The sequence below is a fragment of the Coprinopsis cinerea genome, assembly GCF_000182895.1.
Source record: "Coprinopsis cinerea okayama7#130 chromosome 7 map unlocalized cont3.7, whole genome shotgun sequence".
In the NCBI taxonomy this organism is placed as follows: Eukaryota; Fungi; Basidiomycota; class Agaricomycetes; order Agaricales; family Psathyrellaceae; genus Coprinopsis; species Coprinopsis cinerea.
The window spans coordinates 470641-492622 of record NW_003307538.1 but is presented as its reverse complement, the minus strand read 5'-3'; the positions used below and the strand labels follow the sequence as shown (position 1 = coordinate 492622).

General features: G+C 51.7%; 8 protein-coding genes across 8 annotated transcripts; 4 read left to right on the top strand and 4 right to left on the bottom strand.

The window, feature by feature from the left end:
- Positions 1-338: 338 nt before the first annotated feature.
- CC1G_03948 (hypothetical protein) lies at positions 339-1732 on the bottom strand (the record flags this gene model as incomplete). Its single annotated transcript, XM_001831005.2, has 6 exons — positions 339-752; positions 824-1123; positions 1178-1283; positions 1331-1458; positions 1512-1529; positions 1580-1732. 6 exons carry the CDS (start codon positions 1730-1732, stop codon positions 339-341), a joined length of 1119 nt encoding a protein of 372 aa, XP_001831057.2.
- Positions 1733-1897: 165 nt separating this feature from the next.
- Positions 1898-3709, top strand: CC1G_03947 (hypothetical protein; the record flags this gene model as incomplete). The annotated part of the gene is made up of 4 exons (XM_001831004.2): positions 1898-2093; positions 2143-2175; positions 2285-3184; positions 3240-3709. 4 exons carry the CDS (start codon positions 1898-1900, stop codon positions 3707-3709), a joined length of 1599 nt encoding a protein of 532 aa, XP_001831056.2.
- A 992-nt stretch (positions 3710-4701) lies between these two features.
- On the bottom strand, positions 4702-6979 carry CC1G_03946 (laccase 2; the record flags this gene model as incomplete). Its single annotated transcript, XM_001831003.1, has 14 exons — positions 4702-4751; positions 4807-4865; positions 4929-4952; positions 5008-5156; positions 5208-5228; positions 5293-5820; positions 5875-6073; positions 6123-6150; positions 6200-6216; positions 6278-6347; positions 6402-6549; positions 6609-6677; positions 6735-6801; positions 6858-6979. 14 exons carry the CDS (start codon positions 6977-6979, stop codon positions 4702-4704), a joined length of 1551 nt encoding a protein of 516 aa, XP_001831055.1.
- Positions 6980-7696: 717 nt separating this feature from the next.
- On the bottom strand, positions 7697-10724 carry CC1G_03945 (aryl-alcohol oxidase; the record flags this gene model as incomplete). The annotated part of the gene is made up of 13 exons (XM_001831002.2): positions 7697-7723; positions 7800-7820; positions 7854-8203; positions 8276-8327; positions 8382-8562; positions 8654-8870; positions 9082-9102; positions 9199-9406; positions 9529-9635; positions 9706-9878; positions 9992-10073; positions 10212-10300; positions 10717-10724. 13 exons carry the CDS (start codon positions 10722-10724, stop codon positions 7697-7699), a joined length of 1536 nt encoding a protein of 511 aa, XP_001831054.2.
- A 1068-nt stretch (positions 10725-11792) lies between these two features.
- CC1G_14771 (hypothetical protein) lies at positions 11793-12655 on the top strand (the record flags this gene model as incomplete). The annotated part of the gene is made up of 2 exons (XM_002910747.1): positions 11793-12125; positions 12458-12655. 2 exons carry the CDS (start codon positions 11793-11795, stop codon positions 12653-12655), a joined length of 531 nt encoding a protein of 176 aa, XP_002910793.1.
- Positions 12656-13248: 593 nt separating this feature from the next.
- On the bottom strand, positions 13249-14307 carry CC1G_03944 (Tgs1 protein; the record flags this gene model as incomplete). The annotated part of the gene is made up of 3 exons (XM_001831001.2): positions 14070-14307; positions 13816-14013; positions 13249-13760 (listed from the first exon to the last, which is right to left on the bottom strand). The coding sequence occupies exons 1-3, from the start codon at positions 14287-14289 to the stop codon at positions 13249-13251; spliced, it is 930 nt and encodes a 309-aa protein (XP_001831053.1). The 5' UTR covers positions 14290-14307.
- Positions 14308-15208: 901 nt separating this feature from the next.
- CC1G_03943 (F-box and WD repeat-containing protein) lies at positions 15209-17473 on the top strand (the record flags this gene model as incomplete). The annotated part of the gene is made up of 6 exons (XM_001831000.2): positions 15209-15601; positions 15632-15785; positions 15848-16415; positions 16469-16694; positions 16742-16881; positions 16957-17473. 6 exons carry the CDS (start codon positions 15209-15211, stop codon positions 17471-17473), a joined length of 1998 nt encoding a protein of 665 aa, XP_001831052.2.
- Positions 17474-18705: 1232 nt separating this feature from the next.
- Positions 18706-20967, top strand: CC1G_03941 (pyranose dehydrogenase; the record flags this gene model as incomplete). Its single annotated transcript, XM_001830998.2, has 9 exons — positions 18706-18850; positions 18902-18983; positions 19052-19206; positions 19264-19370; positions 19431-19638; positions 19708-19893; positions 19958-20174; positions 20237-20417; positions 20482-20967. 9 exons carry the CDS (start codon positions 18706-18708, stop codon positions 20965-20967), a joined length of 1767 nt encoding a protein of 588 aa, XP_001831050.2.
- Between the last annotated feature and the right edge of the window lie 1015 nt (positions 20968-21982).

Below are 21982 nucleotides of genomic sequence, written 5' to 3'. Positions count from 1 at the left end.
TGGAAATGAAAACATCCCAGAGACCGCCGAGTCAGAGAACGGCGGCGTACTTTGGAGGAAGGTTAACTGATGGATCCCACCCACAGAGGTGAACCCAACGACCGAGGAATAGACATCACAGCTAAACAGGATATCAGAATTTCTGAAAAGGGGATTCCCTGGTGAGGGTCACGATGGCATTGGGTGACGATAATTAGGGTCCGATGACATCGAAAAAATGGTCGAGCACATGATCTATAGCCAAGTGCCCGCAGTTAAGCCAAACCGTGCCTATTGCCGCAACTAAAAGCTAAATGATGACCCACCAGGAGCTACTCGTATACGATCCCACATGAAGATCACCAGCCGAAGATCAAGTCCGAGACCTGACCAAGGACAGACTTGGTCGGGGTATTCTGGGCTTGCGAGCCCGCTGCGGTAGTTCCGGACCCTCCTCTGACCCCGCCACCGCCATTGTTCGCCGCAGAAGCAGAAGCAGGGGAGCCCCAGAGCGAATTGGTATGATGGTGGGCGCCAGCGACTGATTTACTACCACCAACTCCAGGCTTCTTGAAGGCTGATGTCGAAGGTTCGAGTCGGATGGGCGTACCCACTGTGGGTGTATCGCTGTGATAGGAAGGGTAACCGCCACTCATGGGTTCATCCACCTGCATTGCGTTACTGTTGTTGTATTGGTTGTTGGATGGGGTTGGAGAAGCAGTGGAAGTGCGAAGGTTGGCCTGGCCGACTAGAGCTTCAGCCTGCGCAGGATCCTATCAAAACGAAACACGGGAATGAATGAGCGATGGTCGAGGGGTGGCAAGGGAGGTACGAGGAAACTCACCGCCCATTTCGCGCCAATCATCCAGCTTCCACCCAGCACTTCCCCATTCTTTCGGACAGCTCTCATCGCATCTGCTGGATCTGTGTAGCCTATCCTGAAGCAATTGGCAATCTCGGTGTTCGGATCCGCTTCAGTCGATTCTCCCAAGGATTTGAAATATTCAACGGTGACGCTGTATTTATCAGCGGGGTAGCCGAAGACAATGATGTATAAGGGTTGCTGCGAGCTGAGGCCAGAGGAAGAAGCTAGGACTTTTGTGGCACGCTTGCCGAAGTGAGAGCTTTCGAGCTTGGTTGAGTTCTACAGAGTCGTTTACTTAGGCATGTCATGGATGTGAATAGTAAAAGGACTTACCCGTGGTTTAAAGCGAGAAGACGTATTCTCGACGAATACTTCGTTTGGGATATCGTTCACAGACGATATGGGAGGTGCATCTTCGTCTGCTAGGTTTTGTCGCTGCCTAACCAAATGAGCCAACCTTCCAGTGGGCGTCTGTCAAGGCTTTACCTGGTGCTCTGGAACATAGATTCCATCCCAAAGTCTGAGTGATTTCCTCTGGTCAAAGCCTGGTTCAATTTCGCTTTGGTTTGGACCACAGGGACCTCGTCAACGCGCTGGTTTCCTGGCGGTGAGTTCTGGGATGCAGTTCAGCATTTTCGAACAGGAATTCGACACTGTGGGCACGAACGTTGTTCTGCGTTGTAGACTACAGTCCAGTTAGACGACTTTCGGTATTCAGCAACGATAGTTGCTCACCATAAGATATCCAGACTGATAGTGGCTTCGAGTCGACTGCGACAACGATTCTCCAAACGTTGAGTTCGTGCTCGAACTTCCCCAAGCATTGGGAGTATGGTGAGACGTCGTCGAGGACGACATGCCTGCAACTGTGAACGGCGAGTTATGCATTTTGGGGCGTCGACAGTCGTGGTTGGGGACAAAAAGATTGAGCACGACGCGGACACGGTTCGAGTCGCGCTTGGAGCGGCGTAAACAACAGTGACAAACACAACGCGGTCGCGGGCCGGCAACCCGCTCAACCTTTTCCTCATCGTCCTCCTCGACGACGACCAAATGGACACACCGATTACGAAACGGCTTCACATATCAGGCTTGACGCCTTCGATAACGGCGGACGACATCGCCAAACGTCTATCGACCTTTGGAACCGTCAAGGCCGTCGATGGGTTTGGTTTGCTCGACGCCGTCGGTCAACCACAAAAATTTGGATATGTGACCATCGAGACGACAGCAGGGAAGCTAGCTAAATGTAAGTCCAATCCTGTAAAGGCTTTTTTTGTCGTTGACCAGCCTCTCAGGCATGAACGTCTTGAGCGGGGCGACCTGGAAAGGTGCCAAGCTGCGACTTGGGGAAGCAAAACCAGATTTCAGAGAAAGGCGAGCAACGATATGGTCGTCGTCGAGCTAAACACTGACTACATCCCTACAGAATTGCTGCAGAGAACGCCATCTCTGAACCTGAGGCTCGTCCACGAAAGCGACGACGATGCGACGGTGTCTACTCCGCCGATATGTCGCTCGTCGACTCTACTAACGTCGACAAGCGAGGCGGTTGGAAGAAGACGTCTCTAGGCCGTATATACAGACCTATTCGTATGCGACCAGAACGCCCGTTACCACCAACGCTGGAAGAATTGGCAGCTATGAAGAAGATCCTCAAGAAACGAGCAGCAGCTATGCGTGGAACCAAGACGAAAAAGCCTAAATTGAAGGCACCGCCTACAAGGGCGCGAAAGAGGACGATAGACATGACCAAGTGGGGCAGTACCCTGCTGAAGGGGATTTTCCTGGAATCCCAGGGCTCTGTTGCTCAGATGCCGACCTCAGAACCGATGGAGGAAGACAAATCTTCCAGCTCCGAGGACGATGAACCCGTCCCTGTGGCACCGAAGCAAAGCCAGCGCCAGCTACCTCAAAGATCCCCGTCTCCTCTTCCCCCTAAAAAACCACAACCTGCGGCGGTTCCTGCAGTTGCCCCACCAAAAAACATTGATGCTCCTGCCGGTGTCGATCTCGCTTCAGAGAAGAAACAGACTTTGGACTTCTTGTCATCCCTCTTTGGCGGCGAGGACGACTGGGACGGCCGCGAAAGTATTGGTTCTGACATTGACGAAGAGGAACTGCGCAAAGGAGTCAAAATTGCTGCTGCTCCCACGACTGATGACTTCGAGGTCGTTCCGCGCTCTGCATCTCCCCGTCCAGAACCTGTCGCCATGGATCAGGATGAGGGGGGTCTCGGGGACGAAGAGGCTCGGGATGAGCCTGAGCCGGCACCGTCACAAGCACCCGAACCAAAATCGACCAATCTCAAGGATCTTTTTGCTCCGCGTAACGAAGAGGGTAAGCTCAGCGGCACCGGTCTTCTTTCGTTCATTTCTAACACGCCCTTTTCTAGCTGGATTCTCTCTACTCGGTCATCTCGATATCGACCTCGAGTTGGACGACGAAATCCCATTCGCTATCGAAGAACCTTCGATTACGCAACCGCTATCTACCGCCGTTCCCGCATTCCAGCCCAGCATCCCCACAACGACAACAACGACCTCTCACACAATAACATACCTGAACCCCAAACAGCCTCTCTTCTTCCCTTTGCCTCACCACACCTCCACTGATTCCTCAGCGTCCGACTCGTTCACAATCAAAGCCCGCCAACGCGATATCTTCGACGTGATCAAAGACAACAGGTGGGACTGGTGTGATCCAGGGGTCAAGTTCTACAAGACGAGCACGGAGGAGGAGATTAGGAAGGATTGGGAGGAGGAGAAGGGTGACCTGACGAGGGATTGGAAGAAGAGGGCGAGGGAGGCTGGGAAGGCGAGTCGGAAGCGGAAGGGAGGGGTGGATGGTGATGCGGATGTGTAGTGGGATGAAACATGCATCGACCCTGACGCTCATTGGAACTCCTCTCCTTGTTTGACATCGTCCCTTGCGCTGGGTCAAGCACATGGGGACATTGCAAGGAGCTGTTCTCGTTCCAGAAGACGGATGTCTATGCTGCTGTATGGCCACGGGATCGAGTTGATTCCGGATTACTTTTCTCCCTCATCTCTGAATACACTCGTTCTTGTGGTCCCTCTCCTCCCCATCTGGGGCTTTTACCCGGTGTCTCGGCTGGACTACTTTAATCTCGATTCGATCGACTCTTTTCGAGGCGAACCCAAGCACTGTAACCTATCGGGACCTCGTAGGATGAACCCCCGCGTCGCGACCAGAAAGGCTCTGCGCTGGTGACCGGTTTAAATTCCATACCAGAAGGAGGAGGATAAACTCTGGATAAACGTCGTTGTCGCGCTGCGCTTTCTAGTCCTGATATTCATCAGCATTGACAAGAAGATCTCAATCTCACCGAAACCTACTATCTACAATCCGCCTGGTGAATCGGAGCGATGTCATTCCAAGTAACAACCATATCGACGGGCTTTATTGGGTATCTACCCGCCATTTCGTTAAGAGTCAATTTAACCTTTCCGAAAGAGGTTTCGTAAAGTCACTGCCGGTCTCCATGGAGTCTCCAGTGCGGCGTTCGAAGCCCTGTCATCAATTGAATGGAGGGGCTGCCTATCAAGGTGTCAGCTTCTCCTTTTATGGAAACATTGGGACTCGTTAAACGCCGGCTATTAGCCAGAAATAACTCTTGTTTTGGGGATCGGTAACTTGGATGCCGGGTGACTCGAGTAGGGGTGGTGGATGTGACTTATCATGGCGACAGAGCAATTAGCATTGCATGATATACTAGAGTACAAGGAAGGGAAGAGCAAAGCATTGGTCAAGAATCAATGTCCGTTGTAAACAATCGCAATGGTTCAGTGAGATGAACGAAAGATTAAGGCGTATTAGAGGGGGTCGGTCCAAGTTTACTCTTCCCCGAAAGCTTCGTACTTCGGGCAGAGTTCGTGCCAAGCAGCTGTGAGCCAGCAGTTGAGTCAAGGGCTGAAAGGTTAAGAAAAGACGGTACGCACGAGGAGCGTTGAGTCTAGCAATACTCGAAACATCTTCCGCAAAGACAACGGAAAGACCCCTGGAAGAGTGTACATGAGCCTATTCTGCCTCCGTGAAATCTTGAACTGCTAGAAAGACTTACAGAACCAGATGCCAATCGATATGGCTACGGTTACCTCTCAGCATGTCACCCCGGTTGTAGAGAGGTCGGATGTACTCACCAGTGAAGAATCCAGGGACCGGCGTTGTCAGTTTTGAATCGGATAGTGACATTATCAGTCGACTCGCCAATGTTGACGACGTCGCGCTCGATAGGGTTGAAGTAGTTGTATTCCGAGCTACCCGCGCTTCGGATAACATGGAACGTGTGCTGTCCGCGGGCGTCAGACTACAGAGCGTTACAAGGGGATGACGAACTTACGCCATGGAAGTGAATCGGGTGCTAGAAAGGGGGGGGGTACAAAACTCAGCATTGCGCTCGGGTAGGAGAGGTTGAAGAGACATACAGGGCTTCCAACTGAGCCTCCAGGAATCGATAGTTCGACCACCTTATTCCTGGGAAGAACGTAGATACTGCCTTGGGGCATGAGTTCCTGTGGTGTCCTAGCTCCACTCAGAATCTGCAAAAGAACCGGGACAGTAGGCTGAAGCATGGTCGCATTGTTGACCGAGAAGGTGATGCTGCTGGGGTCAAAACCAATATCGAGGTTGATGTTAATATCTGCGCCTCCGATTTCAGGCCGGCCTGGAGGGCGCTTGGGAACGAGGGGTCGTAGGTCAACTTCGCGGAAAGGGTTGGAGAAAGGGAGGCGTTCGGTAACTGGGTCGACGGGCTGAGCGCCGCGGTATCGCAAGATAGCAGAGTTGATTCCGCCGGCGAAGCCTGTGGTGCCAAAATTGGGGTCTGCGCGGATCCAGTAGTTGCCCACAGGTCGGTTTGCGTGGAGTACGAAGGAAACGCGTTGGCCGACGAAGATTTGGATGGAGTCGACAGTGTGGGGCTGGACATTGATGCCGTCCACTTCGATTACAGTCTAACGGAGAGTGGTGGTCAACTTTGCATTGCATTGAGGTGGTTGAGAGCTTACCAATTGGTGACCATCAATAGAGAAAATATAGTTGGGATCGCATGAAATGGAGATGAGCCTGAAGCGGTAACGTCTGTTGCGCTCGACATTGATAACGGCGAGGTCCACAGCAGGTCCGCCAGCATAGCGGCCCTTGCCATTGATGAGGGTGGAATCGAAAGTTGGGACAACACCGGCAGAGGGGGCAGGGACGTGATACCTACCACGGCGTTAGCCAGTACATGGACTGAGGGCGGAGATACACTTACCAGTCGGCCAGGGTTATGATCGTAGATTCTGAAGGGGGTAAGTATTGCGCCACAAAACAGGAAGGAAATCACCGCACCATTATCGATATCGTACCTGAAAGCCAAAGGTTCAAGTCAGCAATCTGATATTTTGGGACACACTTTGATGGACATACAGTCGACGATGAGGATCGCGAGGGTCATAAACGACGAGTGCTCCACGCAGGCCGTCGCAGTATTGGGATTCTGGATTTCCATGAGCCAACCGTTTCTCAACGGAGTATGCTGGTACTGGCTTACGGTGGTGGGAATGGTACCAGAACGTCCCTGCCTGGTCAGGAACTCGATACTGATAAAGGAAAGAGCTTCCTGGAACAATGGGACATTGAGTGACACCCGCAGGGCCGTCTGCCCATTGACTCCCTCGTTGGAAGAGTCCATGCCAGTGCTGCTCGAGAGGCGTTATTTTAAATCTATATTTTACAAGCAGTAAAGGCGAGCACTCACGATACTCGTAGTTCTAAGCATAGTCGGGTCGGTGAGCTCATTCACGACGTTGAGGTTAAATCGGCTGCCCTGTCAGCCAAGTTCAGGAGGGTGTTAAGTTAATTTGGGTCTCGCAAGCTCACTGACCCTTATTCCAGTGATTACTGGCCCAGGGAAGGTTAATCCATTCCGTGAACTACCAGCGAGCACGGCGCTAAAATCCAACATGAGCGAGGAGCTCGTCTCCTAGGATGTCTGAGAGGCACTTACGATCTGTTGAAGCCATCCGGGGAAATGAACTTGTTACCGACAATAAGGTTCCCCGAGGAGCCAAAAGCTGCCAAAGCAGCTGGTAAAGACTGAAGAGCAAAGAGTGAAAAGATAGACAGCATCGTGGTGGTTCCGGTGGAAGTCGACTCTTCACCAAGGACCGTTGGAGGGGTTTGTGTTAACTTGGTTGGGGAGTTTGGTTCGAGTACCCTCGACTTTTAACCGTTTCACTTTCCCCTCTACTACCTCCCTACATCATCGGTTATCGAGTCCATTCCTCTAGATCGTACGAAACGCGCAGCTACAAATTGCGAAAAGGAACTGATAAGTGCTTAGGAGGACAACATATTGCTCGGAAGAAGTGATTAATGCCTCACCGGAGAAATAACCTCTCGTTTGGTGGATATGCGACATCAAAGGTGCAATATTCAATTGGAAGTGGGAGCAGTAGTCATTCAGCCAGGAGGCCTGTTATCAACGGCCAAACGACACGAGGCGGGAGTCGCTGCGACGTTAGTGAGGAGGTAAGCACGAAGAGCGGGCTTGAGCATAATGTGTTACTAGATGTCATCCCTTAATTAAAACAAAACAGTGTTCTTCGCAGGTGGAAAAGGGCTTCTCAAATGACTAAGTAATCTCCGTGATGTCAGAGACTCGTCGATACCCTTGAGTCGGTGGGGTTGATGGGATTAAGCGCCCGTTCAAGTTCGATGCAACGCTCACACACAAATTCTATCCAGATAGCTGTATTTTCCGATATTCATTGATAGATGGTTTTATTACGGTACTGAGTCAAACAAAATGAAATGAAGAAACAGAAATTTTCAGAAAGCATGCAGTTACGCATGCGATCGCTTCCACTCTCGCTGTATGAGATCAGAAGCTCGTTCCGCCAGAACATATACCGCCGCTTGTGGAGGAGCTGTTATGGACTGTAGATACCTTGGTAAGCACCCAGGTGATCTATATCCCAGCAGACATATCAGAGACACTCACAACAACAGAACCATCTACAATCCTCAGCAGCTTCACCCCTTTCACCTTTAAATCGGGATTGACTACACCCCTCTTGTCCCCCTTTCTCGTCATAGCAGAAGTCCCAACCGCGTGCGAGAACCCACTAAGATTGTCCCTCACTACCGCGTCGAACTCCACTTCTGAGAGCATATCGGGGTCGGGACCGAGGAAGCTGGTTATATACCCGTCGCAGACAGGCCCACTGAAAAACTTCTTCGCTAGTCGGATACCCTCTTTAAGAGCCTCGCGGTCGAAGGGATGGCTGAGGAATCCGTAATCGATGACGGGAGGATCGAGTGGGTCGCTCGATCCGAGTTTGACCGTTCCGCCTGTGGGTTTAGGAAACAACGTTCTCAGCTACTCTTTTCATGCCTTGAGAAAACTAGCAGTCGGGGACTTACGGGACTGGGGAGTATTAAGTAGAAGCCAAGTGCTCATATTGCGCATCCCTCCCTGAAATATTATTATGTACCCAGTGCTGGTAAGGAAAGATGAGCGCCTACGTACACGCAGCCAAAGCTCAAGATGCGGCGTAGTAGGCCCAGACGACGGATCTTCATGTTTCTTCCATATATCATCGTCCTTTGGGATCCTATGCCAAAGGCATTGCACGCGCCCGAGCAAGAACTCTGACAGCGGGCCAGTCCGGTTCGCCTGCCATTCAGCCAGAGCCGCCGTCTGGTCTGTCCTATAATAGTGTAACCATTAGCATCCATAAGGGCCCCGGACTGGCACTGCAGCGAAGGCTTTGACTTGGTAAGAGGGAGATTGAAACGTACGGTGCAGGATCAGTCACATTTGCAATCCAGGATAGCGTGACAGTGGGCATTTCCCGGAGTCCCTGCCCAACATCAGGCAAGTCATGAACAACTTGCACTCCTACTGCTCGAAGCTGGGTCTTGTTTCCGATCCTCGAGTTGAGAAGGGTATGAGGTGTCCCGTACACCCCTGCTGACAGAATAAGCTCTTTCTTCACGGTAATGGTCTTACGCTCGCCTAAGATTCAAGGTTAATCGTCGGTCAAGTCGGGTTGGGGTAAACGGTATTAGAAACGTTGCACTCCTCCCGGATACAATCTCGAGCGTCCTAACCTCCAGCCCTCGAGTCGACCCGATTACAGGGAGGACTCGTGTGAAATGGGTGTTGAGAAGGATGGTCAAATTGGGTCGTTTCCTGACTTCCGATCCCATGTATGCAGTTGCTGCACTTGCTCTCTCTCCGTTTCCCACTGTAAACTGCGCTCATGTTGCCAAAGGAGTACTTGAGTTGGAACTTTGCTCACCCAAGAGAGCGACTAGGATAAATACATAAATAGTTGACTTACCAACTCCTCGAGGCCTCCCTGAGTTGACGTCCGAGGTAAATGGGAAATAGTCGGGCTTCCACGTTGTGTTCTTGACGCATCGCATTGCGAAATCACTAGGTTCACTGTTGGGAAGGCCAACGGGCGCTTGTCCACCATAGCCATGAACTCGGGGATCGTATCGGCCTGTGATATTTCGACCACTGTTGGGGGCCATCCAACGCTCATTCTGATGGAGTGGGGCGTGTTAGCACATCGATCACACAACTTGGGGACTTGGAAAAAGGAAGGCTGAAGCACGTCGCTTTGAAGATGGATCAAGTCACACTTAAAAGAGCCCCTACTCCTCACCTTTTTGAAGTATGGCCACGCTCCTTTCCACGACCACCAACGATCACCCGTCGCCTTCGCCCACGCATCATAATCATCTGATGACCCGCGTACATATTGCATTCCACCTAACCGGTCGTATTTAAATTGTGAGCCTTTTCGACTGCTGCGCACAGTGCCAGGCAAGGCGAGACTCACTGATCGAGCTCGAACCACCAAGTACACGTCCTCGTACAATAGGCAACTCATGATCGTTGAGCATAACTTGCGAAACGGTCGTAAAATTCCAGGTATATCGGCTTCCGTTACTGACGAGTCCATTGACACGGCTCGAGCACCCCGGGACAGTTAGCTCGAGTATGTCCTCGTTGCTGCAGGTGTGCGTCAGCGAAAACCCAGCGGACGGTCGGACGTCAGTCCCATTGCCCATTGTCTGAATATTGGAAAAAGATGTAACTTGGGAAAGTGTAAGAAAGATACTGACTTTGGCCCGGCCTCGACCAATAAAACTTTGAAATTGGGGTTTTCAGATAGACGGCTTGCGATGATAGATCCTGCTGCTCCTCCTACTCATCAACAGTGAGCGATTCGCAAAGCTCTATCAGCAATTGGGACCATTAGATCTAAGCATTCGATTCACCCCCAGCAATAATAAAGTCGAACTTTTCCCCGTCCACCTTTAGATCGTCCACACTGTGAAGCACCTCCGCCCGTGCCTGAAAACCCGAGTCGGGCGCCCAGAGCTCCAAGGAGCAGAACAGCCAGAGCTCCCCATGCGATAACGCGATTCATGCTGTGAGAGGAACCACGGAGCGCTGGTGAGATATGTACCAGTATCCCAGGACCGACCCAGAGAGCTTTTTATAGGGCCACGCAACTTGCACTCTCGTGCCCCAGACCCAGACTATACAGCCTAACCATCCTCAGAGAGAAAAGGATCTGCGACCACTCAAATGGGCTCACGAATTCTCCGTTAGAGTTTCGAGGAGCCCGGTCGTCGCGGCACATACGACACCACAGAGCAGCTTCAGCATCAAGCTCACCACAAGAATCAAGAGCCTGCAGGTCGATTAACAATGGCGTAATTATGTACCAAGGACTTTTGACATCCACTGTAGAATAGGACGATTGTAAGTATACTTTCGCCTTGGAATATCAATTGAGCTCGGAGCCGAGGTCCCCGACCTGTGTGTACACTACTGTACTTACAGCGGCATTTTGCCTCAAGCTTGGGGTGGGGTAGGCAACGTGACATGCGCCTCGCGAAACGGAGAGCCCTGGCCCTAGAATCATGAATGGACCTGAACACTGATTCTGAATTGTAAAGGAACCGTGACGGACCCAGAAAGGTTCCATCGCACCTTCAAGTGCCCCGTCAGGTTTGGTTCACGCATTAAGTAAAGGAGTTACGCACACCGCCAAGGCCAGCTTCGACGTTGACAGCAAGGACAAAGTGATTCTACAAGACTAAAGCTACAAAAATAGAAATACACAAGAATCTACCTACTCTGAACAATGGCTACAGCATAACATGATCTCCCCACACATCTAATCACCACCACTCCACAACATGATACACTTAGACTACTATCATCATCACATCAAAACACCAAACCAGACCTCGACGAACGAACGAAGGAGATCAAAATGATCAACAAGAAAAGAAAAAAACATGATACATACAACAGAGTGCGCATCAAGTGTAACTTCACAGCAAGAGCAGCGTTTCAAAACGGCTTCTCGAGCAGGGATTTAAAAAAAAACGCAACGCAAGAGATCACCTCAAACTCCAAAACCACCGACTACTCTGCCTAGAAACACTCCTAACATTCAAATTCCGCGCGTTATCACCATCGGTTGAAGTTGGGGCTTCAGCGCTAGCTTCATCACCTCCTCCTCCCCGGGACCCCCGTCCAGCAACAGCGACAGCGGCTAGTATGCCAGTCGTATCCATACTCCCACTCCTACTCCCTCTTGTTAACATTTCTCCTCCTCGAGGACGACCGTGACGAGTGCTCTGTCTTGGATGTAAACAAGCCATCCGCTCATGCAGGCTAACCACTCCCAAAGCTAACGTCACACACCCCTGTATACCCGCCAAACTCAACTCCACAACCGCCAAAACGCGTTCAGTCGACCACGTCCACGGCCTACCAGTCCCAGTCACACCACCTGTCAACTCTCCCGCGGATCCCCCTGAACCCTGGTGCACACGCCCATCATCACTTCCAACTCCGCCCCCAGAAACGCCCCTCGATTTCGTGATGAAAAATACGAGGAGGACGATGACGACCATCCACATCACCACCAACACCGCGGTAGCGCACAATGCGAGGCGTCTCGTCGTTGGCATCCTCCTCCTCCTCCACCCTCCTCTTTCTCTTTCTCTTCCTCCTCCTCCTCCTGCTCTCCTACTACTACTACGCAGCGCACCACCACCAGGCGACACAACCCCCCTCCTCACCTCCCTCCAACAAAGATACCACAACACACAAGCGTGGATGATAGTAAAAATAGAAGTGATAGGCGATAGATATCTTGATGCGGCTGCCAGTGCTAACCCCGCAAGTGAGATCCCAAGGATGCAGGTGGAAGAGAGGATGGAGGTGATGAAGAGCGTGCGGTAGGTTTGGGAGAGGCGGGGGACTTGTGTGGGTGGGAGGGGGAAGTCTTCTGCAACTGACATCGGCATCATCTTGAATGTGAGATGGGGAGGGTAGTAGTAGTAGTAGTAGCAGTAGTAGTAGTGGCAGTTTCTGCTGGTTTGGCGAGGCTGATGGAATGGGTGTTTGGGGAGCAGGGAATGAATACTAGATCCAGCGTTGTGTGCTTGATTTGAGGGAGCGCGGGAGGAAGCAGACGCTCCCTTGTTTCAGTGAAAATCCGAGTATGAGGGCGTCCGAGTACTCGTTCTTCAATGTGGCGTTCTACTCTTCTTGCCTCGATGTAGGTTGGTGCTGTCGCACTTGTGTGGGTGTGGATGACGATCAGTGTGGGCAGCTCCGAGAAGAGAATCTACGTAGCAGTGGGAGAGGGGGAAAAGGAGAGGGGTGCCACGACCAGCGTAGCCACTCGAGCGCCTTTTACCAGTTTACATCTCCGAACGATGGGCGGTGCCGGTGGAAGTCACCGAGAGAAGGAGCGCTGAGATCGATTGTTGATAGATAGTCTCCCTCTCCCTCGAACAATGTCAGAAGGGGTGAAGTACAGCTTCAGAAGGGGCGGACAACACAAAACAACCTTGTTGGAATGATCAAGGTCGTCGCGTGTCGTCAGTCGTTGTCGGTGTACAAGAGACTGACCACGCTTGTAGCAAGTGATCTACCGCCATTGCAAAATTTGGGGACTTGAGATGGATCATGGAAGGAGGGCGGAAGAAAGATGCCATCGCAGCTTGGTGCATTGCTTTTTGTTGAAGTTTTTTTCTTTTTCGGCGATTCGGGGAAGTGGTTTGATCCGTGGCTTCGATAAAGTCAATCTGGGTTGTGTTGATGGGGCAGTCGGAGTGGTTTGGCTACCACAGCCTTGATAAACGACGACGGAGATGGACCATGGGGAGGGAAGGAGGGAGAAGATGGATTGGCAAACATCGGCGCAAAGTCGGTGCAAACGAGCGGTGGATTGACGCTGAATGGCGAATGGCCGTCCAGTGCGGTTCTCGAAGAGTCTAACTGCGCATGGCACAGCAGACCGCCGAGCGCTGGAATCTATCCCTCCTCGAACATCACAATAACCAACGGATCAGAATAACTCCTCCTGCCCAGCCGCCAGTCCCCCAAAGTAACAGGTCAGCGCCTTGAGCTTGTTCCCCATCCACTCCTCTTCCACTTCAATCGACTCATTCGGCGCGAGCTTGCTGATTTCATCAATACTGGTATTGCGTGGCAGATAGTAGGCGATGTTGGGTGTGAGTTTGCGTGATAGGGTAAACAACTCGGTGCCGGGGATGGGTAAGATTGAGTCGAGAGTGTATGATGGGTGTTCTGTGGTTTCGACTGCGTCACCGTTGGTGTCGACGGAAGCGAGGTAGCTGGGGCCTCCCCATGGGGGGCTGAGGAATACCACGTCGATGATACGTTGTTTCGTTGAACTCGAGTTCGATTCGGATGTGGATTTGGGGGTTGAGGATGCGAGTGTGTTCGCGAATGAGATGTAGTCGGCCAAGATAAACTCTATCCTGTCTGCAACACCGTATATCTCTGCGTTATGGCGAGCAAGCGCTAGACGAACGGGAGATGTGTCCAAGGCGATGACTGTTTGACTATTATCATTGATTGTTCTTCCAACTAAGAATGACAAAAATCTCACCTCGGTTGCAGGTTTGCGCAAAGGCGATCGCGTTGCCTCCAACTCCACAGAATGCGTCCAGGATGGTATCACATCGACAGCGTTCAGCAATTTGGTTGGCTATACGTTCTGGCGTCACGCTGAACCAGCCTTCTTCGTCCAGGAGACACCCAGGGGGCTCAGAGTACAAAGAGAACATCCGGTAGCGTTGGGAGAAATCTGCGGGTCGTAGAGTCAATTAAACCACCAGCCAAAAAACCAGAGAAAGGACAGACACTTTTGCAGATGCTCCGGTACTTGAGACTCGTATTCATAATGAGGCACAAGCCCCGTTGCAAAATACTGCTTCTTCACGACCGTCTCGTCAAATTTTCGTTTTTTCGTAGGCGATTCTGAATCCTGGTTTGAATTGGGGGTTGGCAAGTCCGACTTGAACGACTCTTGGACAAACCTTGCCAGCCCTGTGAGGCCCCCTTTACGCTTATTTTTGCCCATTGTGCAGGGGTGTTTGGGAGATTGGGGATGGTTGTGGTGGACGTCGTGCGTCGTGGTTTGCGTTGAGGGGCGTGTCTGGCAGGTCGTGGGAGTTGGGTCGAATATGGCAGCTACAGCCCCTAACTTCGAATCTCGTCCAACGCTTGTTGTACCAACAAAACCACATACTCCTTTATGTGAGCCGTAGGTATGTGCTTTAAAACGAACTGTACAATCCGCGTGTTTGGGATGATCAACGCCGTTGTTGTAATTATTATTTAGGCGCCGGTCCTGTGGCTTTATTTGTCCCTGTTAGACCCGGATGCCATCGCCAATTGTTCAGGCACTGGCGCCGGCTCCGATCCCTTCAACCTCAACCATTGGCGACGACGACGAACACGACGACGACCTACACGAGATCGAATGTAAGCCATACCCGTCTACCTCTGTGCTAAATCTGATTACAACTATCTATCTTCCCAGAACTTTCACCCCGGTATCGCGCTTTGCTTTCGCCCCAAATGGAAGAAGAATGACGAAATATGATTAGGATTTAACTCGGACTGCATCGCTTGCGTTCAGGCAGCAGAGGGTACTAAGGAAGGCTTACCGAAAAGGAACTGACTTGATTTCTGACCGATACACAGCGGGAAACGGGCCTGGTAAGTCCCTTCATCCCAGATGTAATCGTGAACTCGTTAATCAATACGGGTTCCCTTATCGACCCTCAGCCTATCACTATCAAGGCTTTCCAGCAACTCACGAAGCCCAGAAGACCTTGGCCCAACTTTTCAGACATCGTCGTCGACCAGGAAGCATCACATATTACGACGGCGGACCATCATTCATTAATTAACAGGATTCGGTGAGCCTACATCCCTCATTTTTCAATGTAACGACGTTCTCATGGTCGAGAAGATTAGGAATCGTACCATTGACCATGCAGGACCCACGGTACGATAAAGAAGAGGGCCGCTCGGTGCCATCTTCATCCAGCAACTCCCCTTTCTTCGGGATGGACAACGCTACACAGTCCCACACACTCTACATGCCTGTAGTCTCCCCGCCTACCCCCGCACCCTCACCAGGCCCCATCATGACACCCAGCTACCCCTACGAGACCGGCTTCCCACCCATTACAGGCAGCCAACTCGCGCGGCGCCAGTTCCTCGCGAACGTCCTCGCCTCCTGCACCCCTGAAGAACTTCTCTTCGTCTCAGCAACCATCGCTCCGCGGCTCAAGCGCGACTTTTTGCTCTCACTCCCCACAGAACTCTCCCTGTACATCCTCTCGTTTATTGATGATCCGAGGACCCTCGCCCGGGCTGCGCAGGTAAGCCGGTACTGGCGCTCCCTGGTGCAGGAGGAGTCTGTGTGGAAGGGGCTGTGTGAGTCCTACGGATACGAAATGGGCGATGATTCCGAGTCACAGAATCACGGCGGAGTCGGAAAAGGGAAAGAGAAGGACGACGGTTCTCTTTCTTATCGTCGTTGCTTCAAGAGCTCGTACATCACCAGTACGTCCTGTCCCACCCGATCTCTCAAGCTTGAACAACGCTGACGTTTTGGATTTACGCAGTGTCAAATTGGCGTAAAGGAGGGCATCTACTACGTTCACATCGTATACCCGTGCTCACGCCAGAGAGCGGCGTGGTGACTTCTCTGGCTTTGGACGGCGATTGGGTCATATTGGGCCTCGCCAACGCCAAGATCCATGTTTATAGCGCCACCACCGGTGTCCTGGCAAAGACGCTCGTCGGCCACGAGTCGGGCGTATGGGGCGTGTGTTTGGTCAGTAAAGGTGGATGGCGGGTACCAGATCCGATCCAGGATCCCCCTCCTGCCGCAGATCGAAGTACACCGAGTGGACGGCGATCGTTACGACACAAGTTGGCTCGTCTGAGCCTCGACAATGCACCGCTATCGGGCATGGGCGACTACCTACCTGCCTCTCTTCGTATCGCTGTTGGGCTGGACGTAATCGGGGATGAAGATCCAGAAGAGGAGGCGGAACCCGAACCGCGGCCGCAGGCGAAGAGAAAGTTTAGCGACATGTGTTACTCATCGGTCGGGTGGGGCCAGCCGTCCTCTATCATCGTGAGCGGTGGGTGCGATAAGGCGCTCATGGTTTGGGATGCTCTATCCGGGTAAGTGCCAAGTACACTACAATTGCTCGACTGTAGAACAGACGTCTTGGTAGGCAACGGATCTACCGCCTGTCAGGCCACACGTCCACCATCCGGTGTATCCGAGTGCTACAGAATCGTCCGATCGCAGTTTCGGGCTCTCGAGATGCTACGCTGAGAGTGTGGGATATCCAGCGAGGGCGGTGCTTGCGCGTACTGGAAGGACATCAGCAGAGCGTCAGGTGCTTGGATGCGTGCGGGAACAAGGTTGTCAGTGGGAGCTATGACACGACCTGTCGGGTGTGTTTTCATCCTAGTCCGTTTGCCCCCTCACTCACCCTGCGTAGATATGGGACGTGGATACAGGCGAATGTCTGCACGTACTCAGCGGGCACTTCCACCAGATATACTCTGTCGCGTTCGACGGGCGATACGTCGCTTCCGGCGGGCTAGACACCACCGTTCGGCTATGGGACGCCAACACTGGGTACGCCTCCTCTCTTCATCTCATCCCATTCAATTTAATACGTGACCAACTAACTGATTGTCAACTTTCCTTCAGAGAATGCATAGCGCTTCTCCAAGGCCACACAGCGCTCGTCTGCCAACTCCAGCTCTCCCCCAACCTCCTCATCACAGGCGGCTCCGACGGGCGCGTGATCAGCTTCTCCCTCGACACGCTGACCATCTCCCACCGCATCGCCGCCCACGACTGTTCCGTCACCTCCCTCCAATTCGTCGATGCCGGAGGCGACAAGGAGCGGTTCTTGGTGACGGGGGGGAATGACGGGCGCGTTCGGCTGTATGATGTTGATTCGGGGAATTTTGTGAGAGAGTTGAGTGGGGGCGAGACTGTGTGGAGGGTGGTGGTTGGGTGGGGCGTGTGTGTGGTTGTGTGTAAGAGGGGTGGGAAGACTGTGGTGGAGATTTGGAGTATGAGGCCTGGGAATGAGGTGGATGGAGAGGGAGAGGGAGGGGAGGATGGTCTCCCATCTGAGTTGAGGAGGGGTGTTTTGGAGAGGAGGAGGAGTCGCGTTTTGGCTTCTGGGTGGAAGGCTTCGTCGTCTGGTTCTGCTTAATCTTTGAGCCAGGTTGGGTGTGGGTTTTGTGATTAGACACGCTTGGATCCATAGAAATTGGGACTTGTTCGAACGTTTTTATGTTGTATACGTAATTCTAGGTACTTGGGCTCACAGATGTACACTGTATTTTTTCTTTTCTAATCCTCTGCGAACCACTTTGACGCTTTTTCAATACTTTCATCCTGGTAACTACCTTTCGGCTTCAATCAGGATGAATGGAGACTCATGCAGTACTCATGACCCGCGTCTAGACAGTGTCGACCATTGCAAATACGTGACTCGAAGTACGCATGCGCATATTTTTCCGGACTCGCAATTTTGTACCTCCCGGATGTTGTCTGATGTAGAAGCGTAGATCGCGTAGATCTTCTGCGATGTCTGTGCACCACATGGAGTATCCCTTTTCATTCCCCTTCATCTACATTGATTCGCAACAAGCACCCCACAAGCTTTCTCCCAGGAAAGGCGCCGGCGCTTCTGAGAGCAACTTCAAGTTCAGAGAAACTCGAGACTATGCCTCTAGTCTAGTCTACGCTGTGGTAGGGCAATCGAGCTAGATTAGATAGATTCTCCACTTTTAGATTTCGACGATAGATTCGTAGATTCTGTAGATTAGATTAGACGGTGGCGGGGCGCGGGTTACAGTGCACGATAGAGCCTCCAGGAATAGAATAGAACCATCATCACCCCCTTCCCGCTGCAGCCCAGCCGTCTCCAACGCCCCTGTTCGTAGACTTCCATTCCCACATAAACCGAGGACGCTATTTAAGCCTCCCAGGTCAGTGCTTTCGGCCATCGGGCAGTGCTGCTCAGTTTGGGCGTGACCAAACTGTTAAGAAACTAGACGAGGCTCAGAGGAGCCCATAACGATTGCCAGTGAGGTTGTAACCACCACGTTATTATTTATACGGACTTATCTAATATCCTAAGGGTAAATAGATGAAGAAAAAGAAACCTACCGGAATAAACGAACATCTTGTCCCTCAGTAATTCCACCCGAAGAATGGGCATTTGGCATCTTGCATTCAACTACCGCATTACTACTTAGCTGATTCTTAATTTCTTAACACCAACTTGAAACTTCTTTAGACGACTTCTTCTTCAAGGCCCGTGGGTATCGCATCGGGTTTGTGCTGCTGGAGTGGCATAAATGGTGGAATACTTAGTACTTAACTCGGGGAGTCGAGAAGAAGGACTGGACGAAACTTGGTGATTCAAGGTGTTCGAGGATGGTCTCCTACTATCCAGCCATACTGGTACTACTCCTTACCTTCGCATTATGGGGCGCTGCGCCGCGTGTCTTCGTCCATGCAGAACTGCTAGGTCATGTGGACCAACTTGCAGACAAGACTTTTGACTTTATCATTGCTGGTGGTATGGGAACTTTCCATTACATTTGATATTTATCTGATTAACCATTCTTAGGTGGAGCGGCAGGCTCAGTTCTCGCAAGTCGTCTCTCTGAAAACCCCAAGTTCGGCGTCCTACTCGTCGAAGCGGGTCCAGAGTTTGTCACCGTTCCTTTAATTATGTAATAGGCTGGAATTCATTCGCTGACCCGACCCCCCTCTTTAGCAATGTCGGTGTTTTAGAGATCATGGCCCCAGGATTGGCCTTCCAAATTCCTAGAACCTACAACTGGAACTTTGTCAGCGTTCCCCAGCGTGGACTCGACAATAGGGCGATCAACATACCCCGAGGGCACGTCCTTGGTGGGAGCACCTGCATCAGTTCGTCTAGCCATTTCATCCATGACCGATCCATTGACAAATCGTTTTGCGAGATAGATGGGATGCTCTATACTCGCGGATCATCGGACAACTACGACAATTGGGCAAGAAATGTCGGTGATCAGCAGTGGTCATGGAAGGCACTCTGGCCTTACTTCAAGAAGGTACGTATTCTCAACGCTTACTTTCATTGAGGGTGCTATGCACTGAGTGCTACTACATAGCACGAGCGCTGGGTTGCACCCGTCGGCAACCGCAGCATCGAAGGGCAGTACGATCCCAAAGCCCACGGATACAACGGTAAAACCTTCGTTAGCCTGCCCACAAAGGGCCCAGACGAGCACTCCTTCCGGTGCCTCAACAATACCAAGCTCCAGCCCAAACTCTTTCCCCTCACGCTTGACATAAATGGTGGAAAACCGGTCGGTTTGAGTGCGTAGTAGTTCTTGGAGGCGACTGCCAGTTTATCAACTATTGACGATGACGCATATGGCACTTTAGCTTGGACTCAATGGTCGATTGGGAAAGGAGAAAGGAGTAGCGCTGCTACTTCCTATCTCACACCTGACGTTCGGAGGAGACCGAATTTGACAATCCTCGTAAACGCATACGTCACTCGAGTCGTACCGAGCTCAGTCAACGGCCCTCTAGACATTAGGACTGTCGAGATCGCCCCTCGTGCCGGAGGTGAGCCACTTGCACTCCCTAATTCCTCACCCTTCTTGTAGCAGTAACTCACTCTTCGTTTTAGGCGCTTCCAAGACCTTGACCGCGAAGAAAGAAGTTATCTTATCAGCCGGTTCATTCGGAACACCCCGAATCCTCCTCAGCTCGGGGATTGGCAACAAAACAGAATTAGACCTCATTGGCGTAAAAGTCATCCACGACCTCCCAGATGTCGGAGAGGGCTTGACAGACCACGCTGCCATCGAGGCTAGATGGGGCACGACCGCTACACATTTACCCCCGTGGGTTGAATTCGAGTTCAATGCTCACCCACACACTGATTGGGTCTTGAATATTCTTTTAGCGTCGATCCAGCGGAAGCATTGGCTGAATGGCAAGCAAATAGGACAGGTCCGCTAACCATGTCGAGTGTTTCATCACCTCAGCTGCTGTGGAATCGGATATCCTCAGACTCGCCCGTGTTTAAGAAATATAGGGATCCTGCTCCAGGCCCCAACTCACCTCATATTGAGATGACGCTTAGGGTGCGCCACGCTCGTTTTCTCATTTATATATCTTGTATTGACATCGCCCACCATTTCGACTTAGTCGCCGGGGGGTCCTGTTACTCCCGAAAGCATCGTGCTCTTGACTCCCTACTCCAGTCAGCACCCTCCATCTCGTCGCAAACTCCCGATGCTAACACCGCCTTCAAACGGAATGCACATTTCAGGAGGAACCGTCAAAATCAACTCCACCAACCCCTTCGATGACCCTTTGATCGACTACAACTTCCTTGGCCACCCATTTGACATCGAAGCTTTCAAAGAAGGGATCCGCCTCGGCAAGAAATTCTATAGTGGGCCAGTCTGGCAGGGCTATCGAACGAGTTTCCTGGGGCCTGATCCAGAGACCCTCTCAGAAGACGAGTTCCTTAACGCGATAAAGCCTATGGTCAGTTCGTGGCAACATCCCGTTGGAACTGCAGCTATGTCGAAGCGGGGGTCGAAGCAAGGGGTCGTTAATCCGGACTTGAGGGTCAAGGGTGTTAGGGGCCTTCGGATCGTCGATGCTTCCGTTATAGTGAGTCTCTGAATCTTGTCCCAATCTTGTCCCAACGACTCTGGTTCAAAGCCGAGCGTACCAGTGCTAACTGCTCTGCCTCCAGCCCTATGTACCTGCAGCTCATACTCAGGCCCCCGTCTACGTCTTGGCCGAAAGGGCGTCAGATATAATACAAAGTCGCTGGAGGTGAGAAAGAGACCGGGAAACGAGCGCTTGTAACTCATGCCTAGGAATTTGATGAGTCAATGGATTGATGGTATTAGGCGCCCGACCCCTAAAGTCCGGTGTTCGAGGCTGGTGAACGATCGCTCTGTTGGCGGCGGTAAGGCTTGATTTCCCATCCTACATTAGCAAATTCAAGTTAGCAAATCACCTTCCGGCTGGAGGCAAGTCGGCAAAGGGGAAAGGCGAGTGCTGGTTGAGTGCCGGCGGATATCAGTGTAGGCTGGACTAGGACCATCCTCAATTCCGTCAGTTGACTCTGAGGCGAACGCAAGCACTGTGTCCTGTGGAGACATCAAACAGTGAACTCCAGGTCGCCTTCCGTGATAACAATTTGATTACCAGCCGCAAGAGCTTAGAGGATAAACTCTGGATAAACCTCGTCTGCATTCACGACACAAATCGCGATCCAGCGACGTACTACACGTTCCTCGAGTCCTGATACTCATCAAATTTAACATTGACCACACAGATCTCAATCTCACCAAAACCTACTACTTACTCTCTTGAATCCGCCTGGTGAATCGGAGCGATGTCATCTCAGGTACATACTTAACAACCACATCGACGACGGCCGCGGGGTTTGTTGCCAGTGGTTATCTACCCCGCGTTTGGCTCATACATAGTCAATCTAGCCTTTCGGAAGAGCTTTCAGAAATGTCATAGCTTGCCGTCATTATGTATGTACTGTCTCCATGGAATCCGATGTGCTGCGTTCGAAGCTCGAAGCCAAGCCACCCTCAATTGAATGGGGGATTCAGAGCTGCCTATCAAGGTCACAGCTTATCCATTTATGGAAAGATTTGGGTCTCGTTAAACGCCG